Raw genomic sequence first — 23,562 nt, 5'->3', positions numbered from 1 at the left:
AAGTCAGTTGCATCTTTCCAGGACTGTTGCTGACCACCCAGGGGTAGACTGCCTGTCTTTGGGCCAGTTAGTGTAAAAGCCAATAGGATGTGGAAAAGGGGGCTTGGCACCTTTTGACAGCCTGTTTTTTAGCTGTTAATAAATTTGTGTGCTTCATATGACGTGGAGATCAACTAGACATATAGTTAATAAATTTGTGTGCTTCATATGACATGGAGATCAACTAGACTTATAGTTAATAATTTATTTGTGTGCTTCATATGACATGGAGATCAACTAAACATGTAGTAGAAGTAACTATACTCTGCTTCTAGGAACATTGCAGTGAATGAAAGTAGGCTGGAGAAAGGGAAGTGAATACAAAGAAGCAAACTAGTACAAATGGTGTTCAGGCACTTCACCTGCTGCCACTAACAGCCTATTTATTTAATAAAGTTTGCTTTCGTTGTTTATTTCTTTCCTCTCTGTTTTTTGGAATTGTTTTGTTTTGTGGAATATTCAAGACACAGTTCTTTATGATGGAAAATGAATGTGTTAGCCTTCAATGTCCAGGGGTTCTTGTTGGAGCCTTAGAATGACCACTAAAGGAACACAAAGAAAAGTGTCTTTGCAGGAGAAGCTTATATGAGGCCTAGTGGCATCTCATGACATTTAAGAAGAGTGGGCAGAGGGCGCTGAAGTGTCCCCATATTTGTTCCTTCTCAGGCTGGAGTGCATAGCACGTGATGCTGAGCTGGTAGATAAGTCGGTGGCAGATCTGAAGCGCCTGGGTGAACTGATCCACAACAGTTGTGTGTCAGCAATGCAGGAATATGAAGAGCAGCTGAAAGAAAATGCCAGCGAGGGTAAGTGAAGTTGGCTTTAGTGAGTCTTCACAGGCTATCACTCATGGACTGGATTTCTGTTGCTAAAGGGCGTTTTAAGGACAGACTTGAGGAACACACTTGCCTAGTGCTTTGAGGTGTTTATTCTGAGCTGCGTTTCTGTGAGCTTAATATTCTATGCTCCTACGGGTCTACTCACAAATGAAGTTGATTTGCAGAAGGTGAAGAGTGAAGAACAAGATGAAATGGTTTCTTTTTATGTTGCTGTAGAAAGTTTAAATTCGTTTGAGTGATGTAAAACCCAGGGGCAAAGCTTGGTGGACACCTCTGTATTTTTCCTGCAAATAAGAGTTGTTATAGATCACAAGCATTGTTAATTATCTTGGATATATATTGTGTGTTACGGCAAACAGAAAGGATTTAGAAAATTAATTGGAATAAATAAAATATTGGATGAATATTGTAAACATTTTTGTTACATTGAGATTTTCATGCCACTAGAATTTGTTCTCATTGGATTGGACATGCAATGTATTTTCTCTTTGATACCAGAAAGTGATTTTGCCTGTCCTGTGTGATATCTTTAAAAGCAAGAGGTATAGGAATGCTTGTGAGGAGAGAACTCTGAAGTTGTTATTGGTAAGGGCACCCTCATAGTGAACTTTAAAGAAATGAGGGAGGCCAGGTGCAGTGGCTCACGCCTATAATCCCAGCACTTTGGGAGGCTGAGGCCAGAGGATCACTTGAGCCCAGGAGTTCAAGTCCAGTCTGGGCAATATATAAGTGAGACCTTGTCTCTACAAAAAGTTTAAAAATTAGCTGAGAGTAGTAGGATTCATACTTGTAATCCCAGCTACATGGGAGGCTGAGGTGGGAGGTTTACTTGAGCCCAGGAGGCAGAGGCTGCAGTGAGTTGAGATCATGCCACTGCACTTCAGCCTGTGTGACAGAGCAAAACCCGTCTCAAAATATAAATAAATTAGTTAAATAAAGAAATGAAGTTGTTATCATTCTGCTTCTCCAGACTGTGGTTTATCTGTGCCATGTCTGCCTTTTTTTGGGCAGCATTTATTAGGTAAGGCTACCCTTCTGCAGCTTTGTTGAGCTGTGGTTAAATGTTCAGGCTCCAGAGAAAGAGGCAGTCAGTTATCTGGAATTTTGGTTCTACTACTTCCTAGTTATAAGACTTTGGTCAAGTTATATCGCTTCAACTATCTCATTTGCAAAATAGAGTAACAATATCTACTTCAAAGGATTTGGATGATTGAATAATTCCATACTTGTAAATTGTTTAGCATAGTGTCTAGCTTGCAGTGTTAGCTGTTATTAAGAAGTGAGTATTTGTGCTTTGAAATTTTCTTTTTCTCTCTTTAAGGTTATTATTGAATTTGATACAATTTAAAAATATCTTCAAGAGAGTCAAAACTTATTTTAAGATACGTTCTTTTTTGTAAAAGACAAATAACTTGTATGGTTTGCAAAATGATCTGAATATGTGCTTTTATAACATTCAGAATACACCCAAAAGTAAACTTTAGGTTTAACATCCAGTATGTTTTCTTTGTAATTGTTTTGAATAAGTAATAATAACATCTACATGGCTTAAAACTGAAAAATGTATTCCTATTACTTCTTGATGCTTTTGAGAAATGAATAATGTTTTCTCCCTTTTAAATGGTAGTACAGCATGCACACTTTTCTGTGCTTGGTTTTTTATCTCATAGTATCTTGTGGAGCTGTTTCCTTACAGCATTCCCTTCTCCCCGAAATCCCTCTTTTTTTTGTGCATGTTCACATTCTGGATCTGGCTGATTGCTTCTTTTTGGTATTAACTTATTTCCTCATACCTGTACTTCCTGTAAACTGGTATTCAGCATATTTTGAATCTAGGCTGACATTTCTAGATCAAAGGAAGGATTATTGATACTTCTTTTCCCTTAGGTTGAAATTTTTGTTTCTAAAAATGTTAACGTAATTACATATTTGCTTTATCCTAAACATATGTTTCCAAATATCAATACCAAACTTACTGTTAACAAAAAAAATTCTCAAATGCAAAGTGTAATTTCTTTGCATTTCTTTTTGATCTTAGAATATATCACACTAAGAATATACAATCAAAATATATTTTTAAATTATTCGAAGTTATTCTTTTCTCTGTGTGGTTATGCCACCAACTTAATATACAGTTAGACTCTTGTTTGCATTTATTTTCAATATTTAGCGATTGCTTTTCTCATTTTGATTCGATTTAATTTTTTTAATTATGTAAAAACATTTACATGGTTCAAAGTCACAACTATAAAACAAGGTACATTTGGAGCATCTTGTTTTCGTTTTTTGTTCCCCAGCCTTCTTCTCTTCCTCCTTAATAGGTCACTGTTTCTATTAGTTGTAAGTTTATCTTTCCTTTGTTTCTTTTTAAAATTTAAGTATGTGTGTGTGTATGTGTGTGTATATTTTCCTTCTTACACAGAAGAGAACATACTCTGTTTTGCACCTGCTTATTTTCATGACTGAGATAAATTCATATCATTATGTAGAGATCATCCTCTTTCCTTTCACAGTTGCAAGTATTCTACCATGTAGGTAGATGTCAGTTCACACTTCTCCTCTAGTATTTAATATTTGGGTTGTTCTTGGTCTTTTGTTATTATAAAGAAAGCCACAATGAATAATGATTTAATGAATATACCATTTCGTATCTCTGCCAACGTATCTTTGGGATAAATTTCTAGAAGTGGGATTGCTGGGTCCTGGGAAAATGCATATATACTTCGCTTCGGTATTCTCAAATCCTTCTGCATAAGTCTGGTGCCATTTACATGGTCACCAGTAATATTTGTTGGTACCTGTTTACAAGCCTCACAAACAGAATATATTGTTAAAGTTTAAGTTTGGAGTTTTGCCACTTTGATAGGTGAGAAATGGTATTTCATTTTTCTTTTAATGAACAAGATTGTACATCTCTAAGGGTCACTTGCATTTTGTTCTATAAAGTGTCTGTTCATATGTTCTGCCCATTTTCTATTGAAAGGAGTTTTCCTCTCATAAACAGATAGCATTATCTCATGGATTTCAACTTGGACTATTTGATGGGGTTTTCGTTTTTACTTCTGTGATCATTTTAATTTGAAATTTGGGTTAGGGTAACTTTCTTTTTCTTTTTTTTTGGGACGGAGTCTCGCTCTGTCGCCCAGGTTGGAGTGCAGTGACACAATCTTGGCTCACTGCAAGCTCTGCCTCCCGGGTTCATGCCACTCTCCTGCCTCAGCCTCCCGAGTAGCTGGGACTACAGGCGCCCACTACCATGCCCGGCTAATTTTTTGTATTTTTAGTAGAGAAGGGGTTTCACTGTGTTAGCCAGTATGTCTCGATCTCCTGACCTCATGATCCATCTGCCTTGGCCTTCCAAAGTGCTGGGATTACAGGTGTAAGCCACCGTGCCTGGCCGGGTTAGTGTAATTTTCTTTCTTTCTTTTTTTTTTTTTTGAGACGGAGTCTTGCTGTGTTGCCCAGGCTGGAGTGCAGTGGCCGGATCCCAGCTCACTGCAAGCTCCGCCTGCTGGGTTTATGCCGTTCTCCTGCCTCAGCCTCCCGGGTAGCTGGGACTACAGGCGTCCGCCACCTTGCCCGGCTAGTTTTTTGTATTTTTCAGTAGAGACGGGATTTCACTGTCTATGTTAGCCAGGATGGTCTCGATCTCCTGACCTTGTGATCCGTCTGTCTTGGCCTCCCAAAGTGCTGGGATTACAGGCTTGAGCCACCGTGCCCAGCCTACTGTAATTTTCTTAAGCCGCCACTTGTTCATCATTTCACATGTGTTAGATATGAACTTAAGCTCATGTTTTTTCAGTAATAGTGTTGTGAAGATCAAGTTCATGTTTAAAATACTTGAGACTCGTTTTTTGACCTCCGCTAGTGGGATGGGTAGGAAAACAAAAAGGGAAAGCTTCAGCACTAATACTATACCCTTAGAATCTATTTTTGTTAATTTAGAAACAAAGTCGTATGAAACAAACTGGAAGATTAAAATATAACTATAAACATCAGTGAATTAAAAAAATTCCAAATCTTAAAAAACTGAATGTTCGAAGGTTATTTTACAGACATTAATTGAGAAAAAACTTTGTATTATAGATTATATCTTCAAAATAACAAGCCAGAGATATATTGAGAGAGACTAAGAGGTCAGGGTTCGTTGACACATGTTTTCTGTGGAACTAAAGCAGATTTTCATTTAACTAATGTGAAATTGGTATTCTTCAGGAAAAGGACCAGGGAAAAGGAGAGGTCCAACAATCAAGATATCTGGAGTTCAGGTTAATGTGAAATCCATTATCCAACATGAAGAGGAGTTTGAGATGCTGCATAAATCTATCCCTGTGGACCCTGAAGAAAAAAAAAAGTGAGTATATTTTGTGTACATTCTTAGGTGGTTGTACCATAAGAAAATAGATTTGAAGTTAGACTTTGTGTAGTTACATAGTGTTTTTACTGTCTCCTCTTTAACATGCTAAAAAGGCCCCTCTTCTAATGTCTTCCTGTTTTTAAACTTTCTTTAGATACTGCTTAACCTGTCGTGTCAAAGCTGCACATTTTGATGTAGAGTGGGGGGTGGAAGATGATTCTCGCCTGTTGCTGGGAATTTATGAACATGGCTATGGAAACTGGGAGTTAATTAAAACAGACCCAGAGCTTAAATTAACTGACAAAGTAAGTAACCCTACCATGCTAGAGATTTCTAGAAGATTTGTTGTGTAATATTTTTATATTGATTACTTATTTCTAACTATTTTTGAGGGGGCATCAAATTAGAAATTAGTACAGTCATTCTCCTTGGAAATACTTCATCTTTAGTGGTCTGTGGCACTGTTTCACAGATGAAGATAAAGGGAAAAGACAGTAATCAGGTGAAATTTTGGGGAAACCATAGGAGAAATCTTAAAATTCTGGTATTTAATGATAGGTCAGATTTCATTACAATAAATACCCAGGTAAGTTTGTTAATGATAAAAGCATTCCTTGGCCTTAGTTATTGGCCCTTTTGTTTAAAAGTACATTCGAAACAACCATATTTCAGTTCCTCACATAATGATTGAATGTCGCCTAGGTATTCTTTGTAATGGAATTAAACGTTGGCTGTTCTTCTCCCACAAAATCAAGCCTCCCACCCTATCTGTTGCAAGTAGCAAGGCCATGGTTGGAGCTTTAAGCAGGGAAGGCTGACTGGCTCAAATTTTGGTAGGATTTGCTCCATGTTGTGCTCCTGGCACGTTTAACAGTGCTCATCCCATCTGGGTTTTAGGAGGGTGACAGCACCCTGCCTTGAGCACTGAGACCAGATTCAGTCTGGCAAGAGGCCCAATTGTTGTAGCAAGGAAGAGATCATGTCCTGGCGTAGCTCAGTGCTCTCCGGCAATGCTCTAAGAAGCATTTTCAATCTAAAACGAAGCTTTAACCTAGCTCCAGGGATTCCCTGCTCCTGGAAGGAGGAAATCCACGACGGCTGGGATGCTCTAGCAGATGAAGCCACAAGCCCCTCCTACCTGAGTTGTTCTACCCTGTTAACAGCACAGGTAGGAGCCATTGGGAGAGCTGGATTTCTCCATCCCATTTTGTAAAATGAGAACGGCTCGTGAGGGATTTTCAGTGACTGGGAGCCATGGACATGAGATAGGATCTGAGGCTTTAATCTATATTTTGGGTGGTTGGGGAGGGAAAGGACTGTGCTCAGTGTTTGTTGTCTCTGTTTATCCTGATCCACTAACCAGGATGTGGGTGGTGGCGGGTGCTTCTCTTCCTTTCTTGTTGAAGATTCTGCCGGTGGAGACAGATAAAAAGCCTCAGGGGAAGCAGCTACAGACCCGAGCGGATTACTTGTTGAAGCTGCTCAGAAAGGGTCTGGAGAAGAAGGGGACTGTGACAGGCGGGGAAGAGGTGAGTACACTGCCAGCTGGGTGTTTTTCAGGAGCCTGAGGCTCCCACGCTGCAGAATTAGGTAGGAAGACAGAGGCCCTTTCTGGGCACTGCACAGTATGTCACCTTCTCACGGGCAGATGTTGTTTTTGAGTTTCCAGTAATGATGGTTTGGTTGGTAATAATAGAAATATTTATTTAGGCCTGGTGTGGTGGCTCACACCTGTAATCCCAGCACTTTGGGAGGCTGAGGCGGGCAGATCATGAGGTCAGGAGATCAAGACCATCCAGGCTAACATGGTGAAACCCTGTCTCTACTAAAAATACAAAAAAATTAGCTGGGTGTGGTGGCACACACCTGTAATCCTAGCTACTTAGGAGGCTGAGGCAGGAGAATGGTGTGAACCTGGGAGGCGGAGCTTGCAGTGAGCTGAGATCAGGCCACTGCACTCCAGCTCAGGCAACAGAGCAAGACTCCATCTCAAAAAAAAAAAAAAAAAAAAAAAAAAAATATTCATTTAAGACCACAACATCTTGGCAGCTTTCTTACAAACCCATCCTTCTGAAATGTTGCTTCAAATTAATCCTCTTTGCTCCCCAGTGTCACTGTTCCACACGTATTGTTACTGTTTCTTTATTCTGCTTTCTCCATTTTGGAACAGACTGCATTGAATACCTATGGGTTTGCCTATTGTTATATCTATCTCTGTGGTACTTGTAATAATGGATCCCAGAGTAAAATTGACAGTTGGAATGTACAGTTAATTCTGAAACTAGACCTTAGTTGCTATGTGAAATACCAGCTAAATTCTCAGTGAATTCACCTGAGCTTTATCTCCTTTTATTTCCCCAATTTATAATTTCAGTTCAGGCCCAGAAAGATGGAATCCCAGCTAAGAAATACAAATTACACCCTGTACTAGCAGCCCATGTGTGCATGTTCTTTAAGTTCTCTTGCAGCTATGTCATTTATATTAATTTCCCTGTATTATTATAAGCAAAGCAAATTTTAGGGGAAAAAACCCATAATACCACACCTCATTTTTTTCAAGTAATAGGATCATAAATCTCATTCTTCATGTAATACGCTGAATATGCAATACATTATGTGTTAGGCTCTAGAAAGGTAGATTAGATCATGTTACAGATCATGTCTCATTAGGCAGATAAACAGTATTTTAATCTTTTCCTTATTATATGTAACTTGCTTTCTGGTTTTTTAATGTTACTATTATGTCTTTAATATATTATCTTTATTTGTATCTTTGTACACAGAGTGATTTTCCTTTTTTAAAAAAAATTATATCTTGGCCGGGCACAGTGGCTCATGCCTATAATCCCAGCACTTTGGGAGGCTGAGGCGGGCAGATCAGTAGGTCAGGAGATCGAGACCATCCTGGCTAACATGGTGGAACCCCGTCTCTACTGAAAATACAAAAAACCGGGTGTGGTGGCGGGCGCCTGTAGTCCCAGCTACTCGGGAGGCTGTGGCAGGAGAATGGCGTGAACCCGAGAGGCAGAGCTTTCAGTGAGCTGAGATTGCGCCACGGCACTCCAACCTGGGTGACAGAGCAAGACTCTGTCTCAAGAAAAAAAAAAAAAAAAAAAAAAAAAAAAAAAAAAAATTTATCTTTTAGGATGGATTCCAAAAATATGGAATCAGTAGGTTTAAGGAGTATGGATATTTTGGCTGGTGAGGTGGCTCACGCCTGTAATCCCAGCACTTTGGGAGGCTGAGGTGGGTGGATCACCTGAAGTCGGGAGTTTGAGACCTGTCTGACCAACATGGCAAAATCCTGTTTTTACTAAAGACACACTAAAAGTTAGCCAGTTGTGGTGGCACATGCTTGTAGTTCCACCTAGCTACTCGAGAGGCTGAGGCGGGAGAATCGTTTGAACCTGGGAGGTGGAGGTTGCAGTGAGGCAAGATGGCACCCCTGCACTCCAGCCTGGGTGACAGAGCAAGACTCCATCTCGCGGGGGGGGCAAAAAAAGGAACATGGATATTTTAATGTGGTATAGGCTATGTATAAGGCCTATAGGTTTTTTTATTTGTTTTGGTTTGGTCTTGTCAGGTAAAATGAGTTGCACTCTTGATTTCCTTGGAATTTTCTTGTTTGAATTATATGTCTGCTGCTGCCATAAAGAGTCATCATGTTGTTTGGTTATGCTTTCGAGGGTCTTGATTTGTACTTTAATCATCATTTTCTCTCCTTTTCCAGGCCAAATTAAAGAAGCGGAAGCCTCGGGTAAAGAAGGAAAACAAAGTGCCCAGGCTGAAAGAGGAGCATGGAATTGAGCTTGCATCTCCTAGGCATTCAGATAATCCATCAGAAGAGGGAGAAGTGAAAGTATGAAGTGGGGTTAGAGTTGAGGGTTATTTATTTATTTTAGCTGTACTTATTGTGCCAGCTGGAATAAAATCACCTGAAGTGTGTTTGGTTTACGAGTGGATTAAATGGAAATAGTATATGTAAGTCTTTGCTTAATCTGTCAGAGAGGAATATAGTTTAAGTCAGCAGCTGCAAATTCATATATAATGGAAGTAAATGAAGGGGACTCTGAAAGATTTTGTTGCTTTTTTTTTTTTTTTTCTTTTTGAGACAGAATCTCACTCTTGTACCACAGGCTGGAGTGCAGTGGCACAATCTTGGCTCACTGCAATCTCCGCCTCCCGGGTTCAAGCAATTCTCCTACCTCAGCCTCCTGAGTAGCTGGGATTACAGGCACCTGCCAGCACGCCTGGCTAATTTTTGTATTTTAAGTAGAGACAGGGTTTCACCATGTTGGCCAGGCTGGTCTCAAACTCCTGACCTTAGGGATCTGCCTGCCTCGGCCTCCCTAAGTGCTGGGATTACAGGAGTGAGCCACTGCTCCCAGCCTAAAGTTTTTTTTTTTTTTTTTTTTTTTTGAGATGGAGTCTCGCTCTGCCGCCCAGGCTGGAGTGCAGTGGCCAGATCTCCGCTCACTGCAAGCTCCGCCTCCCGGGTTCACGCCATTCTCCTGTCTCAGCCTCCGGAGTAGCTGGGACTACAGGCGCCCGCCACCTCGCCCGGCTAGTTTTTTGTATTTTTTTTTAGTAGAGATGGGGTTTCACCATATTAGCCAGGATGGTCTCGATCTCCTGACCTCGTGATCCGCCTGCCTCGGCCTCCCAAAGTGCTGGGATTACAGGCTTGAGCCACCGCGCCTGGCCTCCAGCCTAAAGTTTTAATGATAAATGGCGATTGACACGTAGCCTCATTCTTGGGAATGAGGGGGAGTGGTCAGGACTGTGGTTTATCAGAGAGCTCATGCCTAATGTAAAGGGGACAGCTGCTCTGGAGTTCTGTTAACAAAACTCCCGTGGGTCAGGTTTGGCTTGCCAGTTTGTAACCTCTGGTCTAAGTAAAGTGAATGGTAAGTTGGTATCATTTAGTGTGCTATTTCAGTGACAACTTTATGGAATTTCTGAAAGTGTAATTGTACTTGGATATTAGCTCCAAGAGGATCAGCAGTGGGTACAGGAACTAGCATGGATTTGAGTCATACATACATAAATTTATTTATTACTCGTTTTTTTTTTGAGATGGAGTCTTACTTTCTCACCCAAGGTAGAGTGCAGTGGCGTGATCTGGGCTCACAGCATCCTCCACCTCCTGGGTTCAAGCGATTCTCCTACCTAAAATAATTTTTGTATTTTTAAAAGAGACAGGATTTCACCATGTTGGCCAGGCTGGTCTCAAACTCCTGACCTCAGGTGATAGGTCTGCCTCAGCCTCCCAGAGTACTAGAATTATAAGCATGAGCCAATGTGCCTGGCCAGTACATACATAAATTTAAATATGAGCAACCTGATCAGTTATTAGCTGACTGTGTACAGGTATATAATTTATTTGGTACTCAGTTTCCATCCGTGAAATGAGAATGATAAAACTCATGTTGAAGGGTTGCTCTGAGAATTAAATGAGAGGATATCAGTAAAGAGCTTCCACCTCTACAGTTTTAACTGGTTGTTACTGGAAAGTTTAGACTTTTCTGAGTGCCTTGAGGCTATTTGCTTGAAGACAAGCTTCTAAGTATAGACAATGATGAACCACTGGGGGCAATGCTTCTTTTTCCAGAAAGTACATAAGTAGATATAAAATTTGTGGTAAGAATTCAGAGCCCTGTTTTGTTTCCTAGGATGATGGCTTGGAAAAAAGTCCAATGAAAAAAAAACAGAAGAAGAAAGAGAACAAGGAGAACAAGGAGAAGCAAATGAGTTCTAGGAAAGACAAAGAAGGGGACAAGGAAAGAAAGAAGTCAAAAGACAAGAAGGAAAAGGTAACGATGCCCTTCTGTTCATGGAGATACCCACAGCCTTTGCAATTCCCCGTTTGGATTTAGAAGTAGCAGGAGATTTGAGGGCCCTGCAATAATTGTCTTTTTATGGGTATGTTTAAGAAGGATAGGTGGGGCTGTTGATGGAATACCTGCACCTGTCCTTGCAGAGAGAGGGGAACCTGCAAGTTTGGGGTGTTTTTTAAAAAAAACTTGGTCTTTTATTACATATTTCAGGGGGAAATGTTTGAATGAGATAGGACAGGTGAGAGAAATCTTCATTTACGTGTAAATACGAAATATGTTCTCAGATTCATATTAGAGAAGCACAGTCCACAGCTGAATTTGAAGAAGAGTTCGAGTCAAAAACAAATATTAGCCAGAGTTATTGGAATGTAAATGGATGAAAAGCCTTGCTATTATAACCTTTACATTAGGGGTTTTATGAAGTTCATTCTAAACCCAATAATTTGGTACAGTGTTGCAGTGTATACTTGCTGACATCTGAACACAGTAAAATCATTGCCAAAACAGGAACAACTGCTATAATTCTAATATCCAGTGATAACTCTAATATAGATTTCTTGATAAGTACTTTGAAATTTTATATTATTAAATATAAAATAAACATTTAAAAACAAATATAAAAATCAGATTAGACTGTTTGGGTAGTCTTTTCTCCTCACTTAGCAGTGTATCACAACTTTCCAAGTGAATAAATGTTAAAATCATTTTTACACCCTTGGCAACTTAGGGAGACCTCGTCTCTACAAAATAAAAACAAGCAAAAATCTAGCTGGGCATTGTGGCATGTGCCTGTGGGCCCAGTTACTTGGGAGGCAGAGGTGAGAGGATTGCTTAGGCTCAGGAGCTCGAGGCTGCATTGAGCCATGGTTGTGTCACATTTCACTCCAGGCTGGGCAACAGAGCAAGACCTTGTCTCAAAAAAAGAAAACCAAACAAAACAAAAACATTTTTAATAGTTGGGGAGAATTCTGTTTGGGTGTCACATGTTAGAAGCAATTTGAATTTCCCATTTTGAAATACTTTCTAATTTTTGATGTTAATAGACCATATTGTGACAAATAACCTGTGCAGTTGTGCTCCCATGGAAAGACATTCTTTTTCTTAAAGTATTAAAAAAATAAAAACACAAAGAACAATTTTAGCAAACATCTGTTTATCCACTCTCCAGTTATCACAACTGTTGTTAACATTTTTTCGTGTTTACTTTAAGTGGCTTTTTTCTTTTTTTTGGCGGGGCCAGGCAGGGGGAGAGGCTGATACCTTTTGTATTTCATGAACATATGACTGGTACAGTTGAAGCTGCCCCCGTTCCTTTTCCCTGATTTTGTTACTCTTCCTCTGTTCTCCCCATAATCACTACTGTGAAGTGGGTTTGAAACCTTCCTATTCATGTATTTATATTTGTAGTACATATTATAGTGCATGTCCATATAACTATAAACAAAGCATGCTGTATGCTTTAAAATGTACATGAAGTCAAGCCAAGCGCAGTGGCTCACACCTGTAATCCCAGCACTTTGGGAGGCCAAGGTGGGTGGATCACAGGGTCAGGAGGTCGAGGCCAGCCTGGACAACATGGTGAAACCCTGTCTCTACTAAAAATACAAAAATTAGCTGGGTGTGGTGGCGTGTGCCTGTAATCCAAGCTACTTGGGAGGCTGAGGCAGAAGAATCTCTTGAACCCAGGAGGTAGAGTTGCAGTGAACTGAGATCATGACACTACACTATAGCCTGGATGACAGAGCAAGAATCTGTCTCAAAAAAAGAAAAAAAAAGTACATGAAGTCATTTTATATATCCTTCTGCAACGTTTCCTTCAATATAATTGAGATTTATATAGATTTCATTTATAATAATTTAGTAATGCAGCAGATTCCTAAATCAAAAGGTATGCTGTTAATAAAAGTTGCTACATAATACTCTAGAAGAGTTCTGCCAATTTACGATCTTAACCTCTTGATGACATTTCTGTGCATTTTATGGATAAAGGAGTAGAAGCCCAAAAATAGCACTGACGAAATTGAAGTTATAATTGGGTACATTTAGAGATGGAAATGGGAATAATGTGTGAGTAAGCTGCTAATCAGATAGGTTTGTCTTCATGATGTTTCAGGATTTTATTTTACTTTTTAAAAAATAAACTGAGACCGTCATATTTACCCATTGTAATAACACAACGTAGGTAAGAAATCCAAATTCCACGGTAGGATTGCACAAATGACAATGACTCCTTGTAACTCTTTTTTAAAAGCCTAAAAGTGGTGATGCCAAATCTTCGAGTAAATCAAAGCGATCTCAGGGTCCTGTCCATATTACAGCAGGAAGTGAACCTGTCCCCATTGGAGAGGATGAGGATGATGATCTGGACCAGGAGACATTCAGCATAGTAAGTCTTGAAATTGGGGGATACCAGTGTCTGCAGCCACAGTGCTTGCTGTGGCTCTGCCTTTTATAGGTCCAGCCAGAGCTTCAGTTGAGCTGAGCAATAGTACATTACTTTGGAAACACATTGCTTACAATATCTGAAGACCATGTGCTCTTCAGCAGGCTGGCAGGAAGAGATTTTCTTGTCTTTTATTGAGGGGAAGTTTAAGGAGTGGATTTCATGTCTTGTGCTCCTAGTTAAGAGAGGCTCCAAGGGCTCTTAGAGGCATTGGGGAAAGAGAAGTGTTCACTGAGCAAATATTTATTGAATGTTTTCTGTGTTCCAGCCCCCAGAGTTACCATGTTGAATAGATAACCATTTCTGTCATTGTAAACTACATTTGAGTAGGGGAGTTAGATAACTACACAAATCATGTTGGTGCACCTGTCACAGACAGGCCTCTGAAGGAGAGAGAGTGCATACTGTGGAGATGCTGTGAGAAGGGAATTTGACCTAGTCAGGGAATGCCAGAAGGGTTTGTGTAAGGAAGTGATGTTTGAGTTGAGTTCTGAAGGAAGAATAAAAGGTAACAGGAGAAGAGGGGAGGGCAAGGCAATGGGGAGCGAGTGCATGGACCAGGTCTTGCACAGGATTGGATACAGGCCAGTGTGTCCTCAAGGCTCCTTTGCCCCTGGCTGGAGCTGCAGGTATAGATTTCACTGTGCCACCATCCCTTCCCCACCTCTCTGTGGTTTCTCCTCCCCATACTTCCACAAATCCGTTAATCAAACAGCTCATTCAGGCTGAAAGAAAAAGCTGTTTTCTTCCAAATTTGAAAATACTTCTGTCCCGGCCAGGCACGGTGGCTCAAGCCTGTAATCCCAGCACTTTGGGAGGCCGAGACGGGCGGATCACGAGGTCAGGAGATCGAGACCATCCTGGCTAACATGGTGAAACCCTGTCTCTACTAAAAATACAAAAAACTAGCCGGGCGACGTGGCGGGCACCTGTAGTCCCAGCTACTCGGGAGGCTGAGGCAGGAGAATGGCGTGAACCCGGGAGGCGGAGCTTGCAGTGAGCTGAGATCTGGCCACTGCACTCCAGCCTGTGTGGCAGAGCGAAACTCCGTCTCAAAAAAAAAAAAAAAAAAAAAAACTTCTGTCCTGTGGCAGCAAAGGACCCTGTTGACCCTGTCCTGTAACCTCTCTTTGACTTCTTCTTCTGAGTTATCTAAAACCTATAACACATATGTATATAGATAATGTTTTCTTTCACTTTTATCTCAATTATTTTTTTAGCCTGTGAGCTCTCTGAGGACAAGTATTATGTTTTATATAAAGTTTATTTAGATGCTAGTAGTATATCAGTAAGTGAGTAAATTGAATAAATGAATAATTACATAGTCAGCTAACCAATCTGTTTCCTAGTCTTTCTTATCCGAGTGTTTATAAGAGAAAATGATATCTAATGTTCTGTGGTACCATGACATTTAAAAAATGCTCTTAAAAATGACTCATTTAATCTTGTTTTTATATTATGAAATCTTTAAAAGATGCAGAGAAATTTCAGGGATATAATAGGCATTGATAAATATACCATGAAGTTTTGTCAAATCTGAATTCTTTAAGACTCAGAATATAAAGCTGAACCCTTGGTGTACCTCCCTCTCAACCTATGCTATTTTTCCTCTCTTTTTTTTTTTTTTTTGAGACAGAGTCTTGCTCTGTCGCCCAGGCTGGAGCGTCGTGGTGCGATCTTGGCTCACTGCAGCCTGTCTCCTGGGTTCAAGGAATTCTCCTGCCTCAGCCTCTTTTTTTTTTTTTTTTTTTTTTTTTTTTGAGACGGAGTCTCGCTCTGTCACCCGGGCTGGAGTGCTGTGGCCGGATCTCAGCTCACTGCAAGCTCCGCCTCCCGGGTTCACGCCATTCTCCTGCCTCAGCCTCCCGAGTAGCTGGGACTACAGGTGCCCGCCACGTCGCCCGGCTAGTTTTTTGTATTTTTAGTAGAGACAGGGTTTCACCATGTTAGCCAGGATGGTCTCGATCTCCTGACCTCGTGATCCGCCCGTCTCGGCCTCCCAAAGTGCTGGGATTACAGGCTTGAGCCACCGCGCCCGGCCCTCAGCCTCTTGAATAGCTGGGATTACAGGCGCGCACCACCACGCCCGGCTAACTTTTGCATTTTTAGTAGAGACGGGGTTTCACCATGTTGGTCAGGCTGGTCTCGAACTCCTGACCTCGTGATCTGCCCGCCTCGGCCTCCCAAAGTGCTGGGATTACAGGCGTGAACCACCGCGCTGGGCCTTTTCTCTCTTTCTTACCTCTGAGATGTAACTATGATTCCGAATTCAATTTTTATATTTAATGTGTGGTTCGAGAGTTTTACTACTTAGTCTGTAAAGATGATAGTAGCTCACATTAATAGCTAGTTAATATTTATGTGCTTTATGTATATTTTTTCCACAACAATCCTGTGAGGTAGGCTATTGTTTCCATTTTGCATATTTAAAAATAAGGTGAAGAGAGTTAAGTGATTTGCCCTATGTCACACAGCTAAGACATAGAACACAGTTTTGACCCAGGCAGTTTGACATGAGAGGTTGGGTCCATAACCATTGTGCTGCCTGGCCTCCCACATATAAACAATACAGAGGATTGATTTCCTTGTCTTAAAACTGTAATTGGCACACTTGTGTATCCTGTAACTTGCTTTTCCTCTCATAACAGTCAACATTTTTGAGATTTATATATGTTAATTGTGGCTGTCATTGAAGTTTCGTGTTATCCCACAATTTATTCTTCCACAGTTTATTCTTTCTCGTATTGGTGGACATCAGGATTTTTCCAGGTGTTTGCTACTACAGATAGGCTACAGTGAAATTGTTGCACATATTTTCTTGTACCACACAAGTGAGAGCTTCTCTAGGGTGTATGGCTTGAGCAAAAATTGTAGGTCATTCATTAGGTATACACATCTGCCACTTTATTAGATACCTGAGTTACTCTTGAAAGCAGTTGTAGAGATTGCATTAATTATAGCAATGAATTCAAGTTCCAATTGCCTGCCAGCCTTAGAAACAGTTGTTAATTTCTGACTCAGTTAACAGTTGTTAATTTTTGCTAATCTGAGGGCTATGAAATACTGAAGGTCATTGGACTTTTATTTTCATATTTTAGTGGTCATTCACGTTCCTTGTGAATTGCCTATTCATTTATTCCAAATTGACATATTTGGAATAATTTATCTTTCTTACCTTTTCTGTAGGAATTCTTTTTACCTTCTTAATACTAATCTTTTATTTTTTATAGTAATTACAGAAGTCTTTTAGTTTTTGGTATATTTTTTATTTTATGCCCTTTTTAAAAAGTGAAATATAACACAGAAAAATCCACAGATCATAAGTATATAGCTGTGGAAATGACCATAAAGTGATGGAAGTTTGTAGAGTTTTCATTATTTGAAAATTTCATGGCCACGTGTCTTACTTAGTTCATTGTGCCAGATACTCAGTGGCTGACAACCATATCCCTACACCATTCTGTGAAATTTTCTTGAATTATACGGTGGTAATTTTCTCTAAGTTCCCAGTTTTACCTTTATGGAATTTATTGTTTTTGGATATCGAATTCTGGATGTTGGTCCCTAATTTTGTCTTTTTAAGTTGCTCATTTCTGCTTTTTACTCTACTTTCTGGGAGATTCCTTCAACTTTGTTTCACATTATTTATTTCTAATACCTTTTTCCTCCACCACTCTTGAATATCTTTATACTTCTCTTTGTTTTCCATTGTTCATGTTACACATATTGCCTTAATGGCTTTGCTGATCCTCAGTTGTCAGCTCATATTTAAGAGTGGAGGACTAAACATCTCATTGGAAGTTTGAGCATGTGGGTGGTGGGGCTTGATCTCCTTTGAAAGTTTTCACTATAGGATGATCTAGCAGAAACTTCCGATGGGTAGTCAGGATCATTTGGTTTTTCCTCTGGGGCGGTCACATTTTGTGAAGAATGCCCCAGTTTCCTGACTCTCTGGAGTGTGAAGGCCTGGCTCCTTCCATTCTGGAATCTGAGAGGCAGAAGACTTGGTTGGTGACTCATCCTATGTGACTGTGCTCACTTGCTCACATAATCCTGTTTTCAGTGTGGTGGGCTCACCCCTCATCTGTGCCTATGCAGTCCAGCTCAGAGGTTCTTTTATCCTTTTCTGGAGAATAAGTCTTTGTATTTGTTACTGGGTGGAGTTAGAGATCTGGGTATCTTATGAATCTGGATATGTGTTACTTCTTAAGCGTTTTTAAACCACTCCCCATTTTAGCCCTCATCCCTCCTTCTGAAGACACCTCACCTTTGGGGGAGTTTTGCCATGTAAGTCGGGTTACTTCTTGGCTCTTTTTACTCCTGGCTTCGAATTTCATTTTCTCAGATCTGTTTTGTCATTTCCCATGCTGCCAATATTTTGTTGCTGTTATTCTCTCTCTTGTTTTCGCTGTCTTTGTGGGCTTGTCTCTTTTAAGGACCTTCCCTTTACCATTGTTTTAGTTGGATTGGGGAGGCAGAGAAAAGATTGATATGTTCTGTTTACCATCTTTATCTGGAAGCCTTTCTTTTGCTTTCTTTCAAGCCTAAAGGATTTGTAAATATTTTATCCTGTATGTTTAGACAGCTTGTGGTGGGAGAATTTCAGGTTAGGTCTGTAATACTGCTCCTCATCAGATCTTCAAAATGGGCTTGTAAGGCATGCCATGCCTCTTGCAGATGAGGAAGCAGTATTTAGAGAAGTTAAGTAAGGTGTGAAGTGTTATCACATAACTCTAAGTGATGGTGCTGGCACTGCACCTCAGGGTTTTCTGACTTTAACACTGACACTTACTCCACTGCACTAGCTTCACCCACGCTTCCTCTAGCAATTGTATGGCATAGGGGTGGGCTGTGTTTTCATTGAGAGCGCAATAAGCAAAGGACAAGACTTATTTTCTGCAGATTGTTTATGTCTTTATTCTTTTGTCCTGTTACAGTGTAAGGAGAGGATGAGGCCTGTGAAAAAGGCACTGAAACAGCTCGACAAACCTGACAAGGGGCTCAGTGTGCAAGAACAACTGGAACACACCCGGAACTGCCTACTGAAAATCGGAGACCGGATAGCCGAGTGCCTTAAAGCCTACTCAGATCAGGAGCACATCAAACTCTGGAGGAGGTAACCACTTTGGCCTCGTCTGCCCCCTTTGATTTGACTGAGTGTGGGAGTGGATTCTGTTTTCTTTTAATAAAAGGTGGCATAGCCACCTAAGAAACCTTCTTCCCAACAAAACTCATCTGTTGGCAATATACCTGCAGGCTTTAACTTCCTTTCCACGAAATGGGCCATTCCACTGAGACCAGCCTTTTGAAGGAGGAGGATGATGTCATTAATTTATTTTATGAGAGAAGATAGTGGTACTGGATTTGCTGGTCTGTTCTCAGAAATAAATTTTCTTTAAGCCTACAAGGGACAGAAATCATCTGGTCTTAACTACTTTACCCATCTCAGGTTGATACCTAGATATTCAGATATTACTGTATCTAGTACATCTAATTGGTTGGTTCTGTACCAACACATGGTGAAACAGAGGTTAAAACCACAAGAACTTTGAGTTCTCTATTCTCATATCCTTCTTTAATAATTAAAGTAGTAATTTGGATTAAAGCAGTTAATCTAGAACTTACCAGTGTTTAAGGCATCACGGTTTATAAATGTTCCTTTATATACCCACTTAAAATTTTTAAAAAGATATCAGTAGTTTTAGGGAACAGGTGGTGTTTGGTTACATGGATAAGCTCTGTAGTGGTGATTTCTGAGATTTTGGTGCACCTATCACCCGAGCAGTGCACACTGCACCCAATGTGTCATCTTTTATCCCTCAGCCCCCTTCCCCCCAGAGTCCATTATATCATTTTTATGCCTTTGCATCCAATGTTTGATTTTCCATTCCTGAGTTATTTCACTTAGAATAATGGTCTCCAGCTCCATTGAGGTTGCTGCAAATGCCATTATTTTATTCCTTTTTATGGCTGAGTAGTATTCCATGGTATGTATATACCACATTTTCTTTATACACTTGTTGGTTGATGGGCATTTAGGCTGGTTCCGTATTTTTGCAATTGCAAATTGTGCTGCTATAAACATGTGAGTTCAAGTGTCTTTTTCATATAATGACTTATTTTCCCCTGGGTAGATACCCAGTAGTGGGATTGCTAGGTATATATCCACTATTCACTTTGGATATTTTAAGGAAACATAACTGGACATTCTTTTTTTTTTTTTTTTTTTTTTTTCTTAAATGAGACGGAGTCTGACTCTGTCACTCTTATCACCCAGGCTGGAGTGCAGTGGCACAGTCTTGGCACTGCAACCTCTGTCTCCCAGGTAGCTGGGATTACAGGCACCTGCCACCACGCCTGGCTAATTTTTGTATTTTTAGTAGAGATGGGGTTTTATCATGTGGACCAGGCTCTTCTTGAGCTCCTGACCTGAGGTGATCCGCCTGCCTTGACCTCCCAAAGTGCTGGGATTACAGGCATGAGCCACTGCGCCCAGTCATGGCTGGAAATTCTAAAAGGCAGTTGTAACATTAAATCTCTTTCCATTAATCACAGTTACTTCGTTTTTATTTTATTTTAGACTCAGAGGGTACATGTGCTTGTTTGTACATAACCACAGTTATTTTGAACTTGTATAGTTCATGGATGATGTGATTATCTTTGTATAATATGTCCAATCTCAGAGGACTGGTTTTTGAGTGAAAAGTGGATTTAAGAAAACTTCTGCATGATGGTGTCCACAGCATGCTTCACCCCTATAAAAAAAATTTCATTTTCAAAATGGTACTTTTTTCACCTTAACACTGTTACCAGCTTCTTTCTTTACCTAGCGGGCATCTGGCCTTTTTTTTTTTTTTTTCCTTTTAAATTTAACACTGACTAGAAGATAGCAAAAGGTCATCCCACTGAACAGACTCATTTTTAAATGTGCCAGGCACTGTGATCTTGGCTAGCAGTAGTTTATAAGGTCTTCACCCTTTACAAGTCAAAAAAGTAGTACAAGGCAAGCCTCCGGAGAAACTGTTCATCATGAGGCAGCAAATGCAAGGCCAGATAGAGTGGAAGGGCTGAGAAGGAAGTGCGTGAAGAGTAGTCAGGAAGGAAGGTCTTCTGAGAGGCAGGCAGGCGCACTTGAACTGAGTGTACATGACCTGAGTTGAATTGCTGAGATGAACAGAATTCTCAGGCTTCAGCAAAGACTTGAAAGTGGGTCAGGGAGGGGACTGGGTGGTGTTTAGGGTTTAAAGAGAGTTTGTTAAAAAGACTGAAGCTCTTTATAGGAGGCTTTAGACAGGAAGGTAAGTGGCTCTTCACCTGATGCAGCAGGCTTTCTAGTTAGGAAGCCTGTACAGGTGTCCTGTCAGCAGCAAGCCATGGTGAAACTACCTGTTAGGAAGTTTGAGAAGATATGCGACTCCTTTATGGCGCTCACTCTGACTACCTGTGCTTACTCTTTCTAAACACCCATTTCATCATATCATTCCCCTGTTGTGCAGAAACACCATGCTAGGGTGAACATAATGGAATTGGAGGGAAGAAGTCACTGAGAGTTTTAAGGAATAAATGAAAGGTCATGGTGGCGACAACTGGGAGGAAGGAGGGGCAGTAACACAGAGATGACTGACTGAATGGAGGCCACAACCTGGGAGATAGTCGTGCTGATGGATTTGTGGTAGAGTCCAGAAAATGAAGGAAAGCTTAAAGGACTGGAGTCCGGGGTGTCAGTGATATAAATTCAGAAGAGTTTTAGGTACTGACAGAGCCTTAGTCTCTAAATCCCTCTGTCATACTATTTTGGCAGAACCATATAAAGGTGTACAGTAAGTCCTCAGATAACATTGTTTCCTTCAGCTTTGTTTCATTGTAACATTGATGAGAAAAAAAAATTGATTTTGTTTCACTTAAAGTTGCAGTTTCCAAGAACCTATTGACAACATTAAGTTAGACTTACTGTATTATTAACGCAAACACTTGAAATAATATTTCTGTAATTTAATTTCTATGCTTAGGGAATATACCACAGCAAAATTTATTAGCTTGCCATCCATGAAGATAATAAAAAATTGCTTTTCTAATTCTATAATTCACCAGAACTGTTCATTTTTCTTTTTAGGAACTTATGGATTTTTGTTTCCAAGTTTACAGAATTTGATGCTCGAAAACTGCATAAGTTATACAAGATGGCTCATAAGAAAAGGTCTCAAGAAGAGGAGGTAAAGTACAAATGCAATCCTAATTCATACAAACAAATACCAACTCCACAGAAAAATCTCTTAATTATTGTTTTTCCACAGGAAGATAGTCACAGAATCATGGGTTATTGCTGGTGCTAATAGTCAAACAATAAGACCAGATGGGTGAAATAGCCGATGCATTGGAGCCTAACATTGTTGAAATTCTGACAAAGAGTGTTTACCCTGTGTTTTTATGTCCTAGAATCATTTGTTCACCAGGTTTTTTCTTCCATGTGCATTTTTCTTCTGTACATGTCTTATGGTAGCTTATAAATGTGGCTCCTAGGAAGTAATAGGGTGGCGGGCAGAAAATACTTTTTCTCTTCTTTTCTGGACCATCTGCTTGGTGTCCTTCCAGCTTTTGTATGGAAGGGGTCCTGCTATTCACTTGTGAGAGGTGCTTAGAAGTTGCCTCTCCTTTGGAGTAGGGGGATAGGTGCAAAAGTGAAATGGAGGAGGCTGCAGAGGCAATGCTCCTTGTGTAGGTGTGCCCATTTGCATATCTGCTGACTCGCCACATGGGCTGTACCCAAGTTGGACATTTGGTTCAATCTGTGAGCATTAAATACCACCTCCACTAATGTGTCAGCTCCATGAAGGCAGAGATTTTGTGTCTCTCATCTACTGCTATGTCCTCAGCACATAGAATAGAATAGAATGGTGCTGGGGACAGGGAGGCACTCAGGAGTATTTGTTACGCTGTGCCCAGTGCTGTGTTGGCCTGTGAAGCAGCACCCTCAAGTAGTTTATAATTTAATTTTACATGGAAGAATATGTTATAGCAGTAACATACAGGAATCATATACTAATAAGCATTATAAAAAGTCTATAAAAGGATAGTCAGGAAAGGCCCTGGAGGGAATGAAATAGGTAGGAAAGGCCCTTTAGAAGGGAGTGAAAATTAGGAAGAGGGACTGAGGTTGGACACATAATAATGAAAGACTTCATTCATTTAGGGATCAGAAATGAGTATAAGTTGAATAACAAAAATGGTGGTATCCTAATAGTGGGAGTATACATTGTCACAACCTTTCTGGAGGAGAATTCAGCAAGATTTATTAAGACTAAAGCATGCAGTTTTGCTTCCAGGAATTTAGTTTGAGAAGGAGATAGAGATTTAAACATGTTTATAATGGAAATTACTTGGAAGCCCAGCAATAAGAAATACATTCAGTGTGTCCAGGCATGGTGGCTCATGCCTGTAATCCTAGCACTTTGGGAGGCTGAGGCGGGGGTGGATCACTTGAGGCCAAGAGTTCAAGACCAGCCTGTCCAGCGTGATGAAACCTCATCTCTACATAAACTACAAATATTAGCTGGGTATGGTGGCACATGCCTGTAGCCCCAGCCCCTCAGGAGGCTGAGGTGGGAGGATTGCATGAGACCAGGAGGTAGAGGTTACAGTGAGCTGAGATTGCATCACTGAATGCCTGCCTGGGCAACAGAGTGAGACTCTGTCTCAAAAAAACAAAAAACAAAACTCAGTAGTTCATGATACATCCATATTGGGAAGTACTAATCAATCATTAAACATAATATTGTAGAAATAAGTATTTACATGGAAAGACTTACACATTAAGTGAAAAATGAATGCCAAATATTTTTGTTTAAAAACCTCTATATAAATACAAAAATAAGCTTAAAAAATATGTGCCAAATTATTAACAGTAATTCCCTTGCTGGTTAGGTTTTAGGTCACTTTTTTTTTTTATTTTGTGATTTTTTTTTTTTATATCAAACATTTGACTTGTGTGATAAGGAGTAATGTTACTCGAACATTCAGATATTTAGCTTGACAACTTTGGTGTAGGAG

General features: G+C 40.2%; 1 protein-coding gene across 7 annotated transcripts in view; it reads left to right on the top strand.

Moving 5' to 3' along the window:
* Positions 1 to 23,562, top strand: part of CHD2 (chromodomain helicase DNA binding protein 2) — a 150,633-nt gene that overhangs the window by 112,896 nt on the left and 14,175 nt on the right. For all 7 annotated transcript variants that reach the window (XM_030930969.1, XM_030930963.1, XM_030930964.1 and 4 more), the window contains 9 exons: positions 706 to 845; positions 5,094 to 5,232; positions 5,390 to 5,540; positions 6,642 to 6,764; positions 8,966 to 9,094; positions 10,908 to 11,048; positions 13,324 to 13,458; positions 18,453 to 18,631; positions 21,629 to 21,728. In XM_030930969.1, the coding sequence (XP_030786829.1) occupies positions 706 to 845; positions 5,094 to 5,232; positions 5,390 to 5,540; positions 6,642 to 6,764; positions 8,966 to 9,094; positions 10,908 to 11,048; positions 13,324 to 13,458; positions 18,453 to 18,631; positions 21,629 to 21,728 (1,237 nt within the window). The remainder of the gene's footprint in view (positions 1 to 705; positions 846 to 5,093; positions 5,233 to 5,389; positions 5,541 to 6,641; positions 6,765 to 8,965; positions 9,095 to 10,907; positions 11,049 to 13,323; positions 13,459 to 18,452; positions 18,632 to 21,628; positions 21,729 to 23,562) is intronic.

The sequence above is a fragment of the Rhinopithecus roxellana genome, chromosome 5 (assembly GCF_007565055.1).
Source record: "Rhinopithecus roxellana isolate Shanxi Qingling chromosome 5, ASM756505v1, whole genome shotgun sequence".
NCBI lineage: Eukaryota > Metazoa > Chordata > Mammalia > Primates > Cercopithecidae > Rhinopithecus > Rhinopithecus roxellana.
The sequence above is the reverse complement of the archived record's forward strand: the minus strand, read 5'-3'. Positions and strand labels throughout refer to the sequence as shown.